The 9,760-nt window shown below is 32.5% G+C and overlaps 1 protein-coding gene across 1 annotated transcript in view; it reads right to left on the reverse strand.

Annotated features, from left to right (window-relative positions):
• The window catches only part of dop (microtubule-associated serine/threonine (MAST) protein kinase dop), a 132,843-nt gene extending 124,520 nt beyond the window's left edge, over positions 1–8,323 (reverse strand). Inside the window, exon 1 of the mRNA XM_068768613.1 lies at positions 7,995–8,323. Within this exon, the coding sequence (XP_068624714.1) occupies positions 7,995–8,127 (133 nt within the window). The 5' untranslated portion in view covers positions 8,128–8,323. The remainder of the gene's footprint in view (positions 1–7,994) is intronic.
• Positions 8,324–9,760: the final 1,437 nt, after the last annotated feature.

Consider the following 9,760-nt stretch of genomic DNA (forward strand, 5'->3'; position numbering starts at 1 on the left):
ACCTTACTTTTTTATTTCATTTAACTTTTCTTTTTTTTTCGGGCTTACCCGACACCTATTTTAATCTTTAACTTTGTTCTTTTCGATTATCTGTTGTACCTCACCTTGAGATCAAGGCGGATCCTGACTGCTCTCACTGCCTTTGTCTTGAGTACTAGTGTGATGCGTGTGCTGTGCAACGCACCTGATGGGGTCTTTCTTGATTTGCGTTGAGAAAGGAACTTCTGATAAGGTCGGTACATCACATACTTCACCATATGACGAAGCCGCCATGGTTTCGGCCGCTTAGACGCACTATTACATCCCTACCGATGTATGTTTTGCTTACATGACTCGACCATCTGTCGGGTCAACATCACATTATACCACCCTGCTCTTAATTCATCAACTATAGATAAAATAACTATATTGTACGAGGGAGCAATAAATTTGGGTTACAGCATGGATGCACAGACCGCGACACGCGGGCCGCATGCAGCCCGCCGGTCGAATACTGGTGGCCCGCCGTCAGCAGAAATATTACTCTCGTAAATTCGAAAAATATTGAATTCTATTTATTATCAATTCTTTATTGTCTTTAATACCCTATACTTCAGGCGGCCGGTCCGCCATCAGTTCATGATTTTCCCGAGTCGCCCCTAGTTTTAATATGTCTGTGCAACCAAGTGTTACAGACACAATGCTTTACGTTGCCATCTATATACTGACTCATCATGATATCTCTGAAACCATGAGGCTTAAATATTTTAAATTCAGTATGTTCCTTTCCTTCCGAGCAGAAGACAGCTATGAATGAATTTTATTGAACTCCATCCCCAATGGGGGGTTGAGAGGGCGATCATTAAGTTCACAAAGCATGCGGGGACGTCTAGTTATAAATATTTAAAAACTCATTTATTTACGCTACATATCGTAGGTAAATGTAATAAAAATGACCTCCACTTCCAGCGCCAGCGCCATCTGTTCTTCACATAATGTACCATACAAAATCTAACAAATTTTATTTTTATAAGGGCATATACCAAGAGTAACTAACGACGCAATAGTTGACAAAACTAAACCGGGGTCACATAACCTCTATAATCTTTAATAATGAGAGTACAAACAATACATTTATTTCTATTTATACCTCACATACAATGCAACAGCACGCGTAATCATGCAAGAGCTGTAAACAAAACCGCGCACATAACACAATTAGCGCTATCGCACGACCGCTAATATAACGACCTATTAAACGAATGGTATATAATCAGTCGTTAACTCTGAAACTTAACTTGTTTATATAAACAAAAGCTCGCGGACAAAATCATAGATTCAGACGCAGGAATTTTTATTTACGCTGGGAGGTTCTCAGGGGTCCACGGGAGACTACGTATGTCTACGTTACGAGGAAAATGGAGGTTCAGGTTTCATAAAAGAGAAACATGCATGTATATATATCTATTATAGGAGAATTTTTATCTACGCCGAGAGGTTGCCAGGAGACCCACGGACTACGTATGTCTACGTTACGGGGAAAATGGAGTTTCAGATTTCATAAGAGAGGATCATGCATATATATGTTATAGGAGAATATGCATGTAGATACCATAGTATAATATCCACGTTTAAGCTACTGACTGACGACGAGTATATGTAGTATGTAGTTCAGTACCCGTTAATAAATATTGCAAATCGACCTTTAGAAAGAGACACTCAGCTAATTTCGATTTCGTAGACCGTTATCTCTGTCGCACGAAATACGACTCACAAATCGTCACATAGGTAGTGTGGAACAGAGATAGTGCTCTACGAAGCCGAAATTAGCCGATTGTCGCTTTCCAAATGTCGATGTGCAATATTTATCGCCGGGTATTGTAAGTAAATGGCTTAAAAGATGGTCTCTCACTTCGGGCTGTAATGGCGAACTCAGTCGCTCAACAAATTATAAATCGGACTGTATTCGGGGCTTTCCCTACGTTATTTACAATAAGGTCGGCATTAACAAAATCACGTGTCCACTTTGCGGTCCTAATTCCAGAACCTTAAAGCCCCCTCTGTTCTGGACGCCATACAGCCTGTCCACTGCTACTTCTAATCAAAAAACCCCTGGGCTATGGTCAGATATTTTCAATCTATTCCAATATAAAACAGTAAATATTTTCTTTTTCTATTTATATCTTTATAGTGATTTAAACATAAAATCTCAATTTTAAATAATAATCTAGACCGCAGAGGACGTTGAGTACCATCAGTTGTAGTGGAATAAATCAAAATGGAGTAGCAGTGACATAAATTTGAGGTGCAATTGTATAATTAAAATATAATTAATTGCTCTCAGCGTGGCGAGGAGGCCTGGGTTGGTGAATATATTTTTAAATAATATAGAAAGTTATTTGCAAACAAGTACAAGATTTTTTTTACCAATGCGAATATGACAGAGTTTGATGTGGTGAAGTAACACGTTAGTCTGGAGAGACTGATCTCCACTTTTTCAAGTTTTTGTTATGGTAGCGCTAAATGTGTCTTGCTTAAACCGTTACAGTATATGTCCGGAACAACGCGTAATCACCAAGGCCTCGGAGATGTCCACTTCCTCTGTCAAGCTACCAGCAGCCCCCAAAGTCACAACGTAAGCTTATTTTTTTCTTTTTATTATTATTAGGATCGATGTTCCACAGACATTAGCGTCCGTGTCTTTGTTTTACATTCACGCATATTATTTTCGTTTTTTTGCTCACGTTTTTGCGTGTAGCGTTTAAATAAAAAAAGTAAGTCTCTTAATCTATCTTAACGACGCCCTAACAATGTCCATGTAGAAACATGTAGGTTTCTCCACATCGCCATCCCCAGGGAATACGCCTGCATTTGTGCGGCGGTTGCCGTATTCACCACATCGAAAAATCTTGTGATCGCATCTTGGGTCCCGTTCGTGTAATACACGCACGAGTACGTGTGACGTGATATCGCTTCCATCACATGATGGACACTGTTATACAGCCCGAGGGTGTCTGTTATTCGACGAACACACGAGGAAGGCTTCTTCGCTCTGAGAGCAGGCCATTCCTCTGCTCAGCGACCATAGCTAGATCGTCTATCACCGAAGATCTGCCGGAAACTCCGGAGGCGATCACAATTTGGAAACAGGCAGAGTTGCCCCCGCGCCCCATTTACTCTGACGAGGAGTTGTCGAACGTCTCGTAGGCGGGTACCGTCGCGATGGAAATACAGCTCACTTTGAGATACCTGATTATATTTCCAACAACAGCAGAGAAACTTCGAGATATAGAAATGGATATGTCCACGAAAATGCTCCAATGTGACAAACTTCACATTAATTGGTTGCTATAGTCAGTTTAATAACAGAACTAAAGCTAACATTACAACTACTTCAAAAATTTATTTGGGAGAAATTTAGGAGAAAAAAATCTCAGGAAAGAATTTCATTAACAGGCGGACAGTGTCTAACCTAGTATTTATAACATGATGATCAATAAATTAATATTATAAGTCACCTAATTTATTTCACATAGTCCTAAACTTCAAGGCATTTAATAGTCTGTAGCACTAGCGCAGGAACTTGTAATAAAATAGTGTACCAATTAATGTATAATTTAGTAAAACTCCCAAATTATTTTGTTTATGTGGATAAATTGTAACTGTACCCATAACAAAAATTGTAAATAATGATTAAATGCAGTCATGACTCACAGCTGGGAGAAGAAAGATCCATATCAAATAGCAGCAACCCTCTCAACTGTCTGCGCTTAGTAAAAGCAAAATACTGTAAAAAAACACTAGTAACACAAATTAGAATTAATAAACAAAAATTAATTTACCACTTAGACCTACAACTATATCACTCAACAATTTTCACAATAAACAAAACTTATAAATAATAAAAAAAGGTAATCAAAACCAAAAAAGGTGCACTAGATTGTAAAGAAAAAAAATAGTGTACTATACATCATTACAGTGAAAAATAATAACATTATAAGCATAGGAAACAGAAAACAAATGTTGTTTAATTTAATTAAATAAAGTTATTACTCTGAAATAGCTTTATTTATCAAAATTTCTGCTTAAGTGTAACAATTTACAGAAAAAAAAAAAAAATCACACTCTGAAGTACGAAAGTCAGCCAGAGTAGTGAGTTCATCATAACAAGCCAGTTAGTCAAGGGCCATTAACTTTAGATAACACAAAGTCTAATGTAAAAGCTTGTGTTTAATTTCCAAGATTTACAATTCAATGTCTTACAAAGTATAAATATTCTATTATGATGAAAATAAAAAATGATAAAATTAAAAAAAAAACTGCAAATATGTACATAAAATACAATGTCTTGAATATCTGAATATTATCAGAGTAATCCACATAATGAAGGCACAGTTTAGAAGCAGCAATATTGCTGTCTTGCATAAAAACATGCAAATATGACCTACATACAAAGAATACTCGATTTTACGTTTTTGCTTTTTTAGCATTTACATGCAGAGAAAGTTTACATAGCTTAATATCAGAGGTAAAAAAAGGAAATTAAATACAGGAAAAAATTATTTAATATGACATACATAATTACAGCTTCATATAGGGTGTTTGGAAATGAATTTAAAAACTTTACTGATTGCATTTTTCTGATGAATTATAACTAATCACCCTGTATTTTTTGTAGAAATAAATATTTATGATCTATTAGAATACTTACATAAAAGCCATATAATATTATTAGATGTTAATTAATTAAACAACTAAGAAATATTATTTAGGAAACAAAATCTATAAACAAAATTATAGATTAGTGAATAATTTTTTAATTTATAACTAAAAAAACAAGTAAGTGAACAGGTGGGTATACAGACAAAAGCTTACTGTTATAGCAAAAATTTCCCACAATCCAATTATCTGTTGTTATAAAAGAACAAAAATCTAGCAAATGTAATGTCCCGCTTTCTGTCCTACATTTCAAGCCATTCAAATGAATTACCATCAATTTAAATTTGTAATTAATGCACTATTGTGGTTGTTCATAACTGATTTGTAGTCATATACATGTGTCTATAAACTTTGTACTATCAAAAGTTATTAAGTTTTACCCTAGAAATTGTTATTATCTCACTTAAGTAACAACAATAGATAGACTGTATGGATATACACAAAAAAGTAATTTACAGTTTATCATATATCTATTGTTAATTTACTTATTCTCTGTTGATGTAGTTGCTGTTAACCCGCTTTTGCAGCTCAGAGTGGAGGTCATGGAGCGGGATGGTCCGTGAACTTAAAACCAAAAAGCTGGTAGGGCGTATACCAGTTGCAAGAAGTCGTTCACACATAAGAAAACGCTCTACCCATGTAAAGCTGTGTATTGTTTGTGTTGGTGTTCTGTGCATGCGGCTTGGGACCGCAGGGTGAATCACAGGCAAGCCAGAGCGATCCAGATCCAATCATGGTTCAGCCATGCTGTGCGCAGCTAGGCAGCTGCTCTCTAAAAACGGGTGTTGTGGTGTTGTGGCGAGTAACATTTGGTCCTGTATTTTATAACCCAGTGACCTATATGTCGCAGGTGCAGTGGTTATATTGTAGCATATCATAATTACACTTTTTGGCACACAATCTTTTTTTTTGTGTTTTTTATTTTTACCATATTCGACACATTTTTAGTTTTGTGTAAAGTGAAATGTTGGGCAAGTGTTATTGAAAACTTTGATTTGTGGGGCATAAGAAGCTTCAAAAAAAATTTTCTTACATCGATAAGACCCAACATTTCACTTATATTAATAGTAGACTTATTCCACAAGTCTTCAGATATAAAATAAGATATAATTATTCAATAAGTACATATAATTGAACAATTATATATACTTATTGAACAATTATATCTTATATAAACATAAAAAATTGGCACATTATTTCAAAGCTAATTGTGATGTGGCAACACTCTTTTGTTTTTTATATTAACAAAGTTTGGGAGTGTCAGTTAGGGCAATTCAATTATCTTTTACTAGAGCAGATGATCAGTTTGATGTTTTTATTTATTATTGTATAACATGAATTACACCTTATTTATTATAAATATAAGTTATATACATATGTATGTATGTTTATGTATGATTCTTTGTAAATATGCACATTTTGTACACATCAACTACCCATTATTAGTACTTCTACCTTTTACATACTATGGTTATCTGTAAGAGATTGCTTCCTTTGATAAGACCATCCATTGTACTTTTTTATTTATTAATATGAAACTATTTAAATGTATCCTAAGGTGTCCAATAAAGAATATTGAATCAAATTAAAGGATCCCATGGCTGGGAGAAAAGGGCCCGCATAAACCTTGGTGTGGCTTGTTAAAATATGTTTACGAAACCTTGTACCATTGATAATTGTTATTAGAATAAGTTTAATCAAACTTACAACCATTTCAAAAAGGTTAAATGACAGTAAAGATGATGTAGAAGGGAATTTCTGAAATTAATAACTGAATTATTTTGTCTATCATTTTTGTTCTAGAACACTAAGTGGAGAGGATCAACAGTATATGGAAAGTTATCACAATAGGTGAGAATGGCATATGATTTAGTTGAAAAACTATATAATTCTATGGTATTTTTGTCATATTATTCAGGAGCTTGAGAACCTTTTCAAGTATGTATTCTTTCTACTTCATTTTACTATATAACTACAGGTATTAATTTTGTGTACTAAGAAATTACCTTCAATAAGTTACTAACAGATAAATTAGAAAATAAACCTATTATTGGAGTCTTTAGCTGCTTAATCAAAATCTGTTTATATATTTTCTTACACAAGCATGTAAGGTTAGCCATTTCACATAACAATTCAAATTCCAAGATTATTTCGATTAGTGGTTATCTTAGAAATTTAAGTGAATATACAATCTCTATAGATTATCTCTAGATATAAGTATGACATAATTTAAATTTACTTACTTTTGATTTCCACCCATCAAAAATTTAAAGTTATAATGATAACTCTAAAAAGTCTAAACTGAATGTAAAACTTTTTCCTTTTTATTTCATGGAACCTTATTGAGAAATGGCTAAAAATATTTGCTGATTAGTAAGACATCAATTTTTTTAGCCAGCTTCCATGATGATTTATGAATATTGTAATGGTTAATATTTGTGATGGATACAAATGTGATGGATACGAATAAGGCATGACATGTCCAAACTTGGATAAAACTAACCTAAAACAATATTTAAAAAAGAATGTTTTTTTTTCTATAATGAAGTATAGTGTGTAAAAATATTTAATACATTTCAGTTTTAACTGTACCAAAAATTACTTTATCAGAATTAAATTAGAAGAATTGTCTTAGATCTTATTAAAAATTGTGATTTATTTAATTAAAATAAGCAGCAATTCACAATAAACAATCATTGTAATATCAGTCATAAATAATTAAAACAAATCATATTGTTTTTAAGCTATTATTTAGAAGAATGTAGTTAAATATATACTTTACTTACTTAAGATTAAATATAGCAGTTTTTAACAACACCTAAAAACAAGTGAACAGAGCATCAACAATTCTAAAAGAATTGTCTATTATTTTTTAAAGTCGCGGAAATAACGTTTATCGCACCGATTCTTTTAAATAATACTTTTATCACAATCGTTTCTGTTGACGAAAAATGTCAATCAATTTTTTTTTTGCACTATGTTCCAATATTGAAGAAACACAAAGTCAAGCATCAAACAAAAATAACTACAAGATCACGTAAAATCAAAGATTGCATATCCTTAATTCATTATCAATAATAATCAAGTTGTGCGTGTTACGATATTAACTCTGCCCGGCGAATACAATACAATTAGGTGCATGATTAAACAATCCAACAGACAACGTACATTCATTGAACATTAACACCTTTTCAATTTAATTCGCATTGACAGCTGAAGAAACCTTGAAAACATGATATTATTGCCGCACTCTAATCAAGTGGTTCATCAACATCGACAGGTTTTGTATATCTTACCTTCAGCGCTCTGGTTCAACGACGGCGGAGCTCCGGCCGAGGACAGCTCCTTCTTCTGACCGCCTTTCGGCAGATCAGTATCGGAGTCGTCGAAAACTAGTGTCCGGACCGACTGTGAACACCGACGATCCATCGCCCTCTCACAACATAACACACAAATAAACCGATATTATCGCCATTTATAAACACACAACAACTATATTCCTTTATATCTTTATTGCAACATGACACAAATGGTTAAATAAGGATATGTAAAGGAAATAAAACCGCATAATAATACGAGAAAACACAATAATTTAAAATGTTTAAGCCATCGTTTTAAAACACGACACACGACTTCGTACGATCGAAAAGTGACACTTTTGCATTTTGAAAGATGGCCTTACTCCAATATTGCTAGTCTAACAGTAAAAATTTCCCAAAAAAGAAACAAAAAATCTATATTCGGATAGTCACATCGGTAAATAAGATGAAAAATGATTGCACAAATTTATTCATATGTTAATATTTTTTAATAAATTTACATGATTTTGACCTACACGCGAAGTTCAATCAACCTGATTCAATTTAGTTTCAATTTGTGCACGTTATGTTAAGATTGATTTAATACTTATATTTCATTAATTGAATACTAAAAAGATTAAAAACCAAAAATTACAAATAAACAATATTTGATTTTAAGTTATAACTGTAATTCTGTGGTAACCCCACTACCAGACCCACGTGGTTAACTTTTAAATTTATCATTAATTATTCCAGTAAATGTATTACAAATAAGATCTTTATTTTAAAAAGTCTGTTGTAGTGCTTTGTAAAGTACATACTTCAAGTAAATACATAAAGAAAGTATTGAAACTATATTTTTCAATATAGACAGGTGCGTAAGAAAAAATGTATAGTTTTAATGTTAATATCAATTATAACTATAATTTTTTTAAAGTTTCATCGTGAAAATATATTAAATAACTGTTTGAAGAAAACTTTTACAGAAACAGAAATAAACACGCAAGGGTGATGTTAACACCCAAATTATAAATTGTCTATAACTTTTATAGAAGCTAACATTTTTATTGCAAATCTTAAAAAACTAAAATTTTATAAGCAGTACGCAGTAACTTACGCAATAAATAATTAATTTAATTATTGTCCAAAAATGTAGAAATAGGATTACTGGTTTAGTCTTGCGAATAGTAGTTCATAAAATTTAATTTACTCGTATTGAGTCAAATTTGAATTACAGAAATTGCTCTTTTAAGTGCAAAACCGTTATGGTTCTACACAAGTAATGATGTCCCCAAAATAAAATGGTACTTTTCAAAGACGTTTCTAGATACAACTAAAAGATTTTAATTAAAAAATAATTGGCAGGGTTTAATGAAGGTAGATTCATAATAACAAAATAGCAGTTGAGCTTATGTTTATTAAACATTTAAAAAAAAATCTATCATGAAAATGAAAAAAAAATTGGTAATAATATAAATGTTGATTAAATAGAAAAGGTTTTTTTTCAAACCAAAACCGTTTTTTTTTAATTAAATATAATTTGTTTTCTCAAATGAAAAATTCAATAAAACACTTCCCAGTATCCGAATTATTTATTTCGACTGGTATTGTTTTAAAATAATACTGTGTAAACTTTTAACAATAATCTTCAGTGCCATCTTTCGGATAAACTGTACACTTAAATGTTTAGCTTGCCAGTTCTATTAAACATTTCATTGAATGTTACTAGATTTTATCGTATCATTTAGTATTTCGTCTACAAA

The sequence above is a fragment of the Battus philenor genome, unplaced genomic scaffold (assembly GCF_028537555.1).
Source record: "Battus philenor isolate CCGP_79_NKW_IND1 unplaced genomic scaffold, ilBatPhil1.0.hap1 SCAF_26, whole genome shotgun sequence".
Classification (NCBI taxonomy): Eukaryota; Metazoa; Arthropoda; class Insecta; order Lepidoptera; family Papilionidae; genus Battus; species Battus philenor.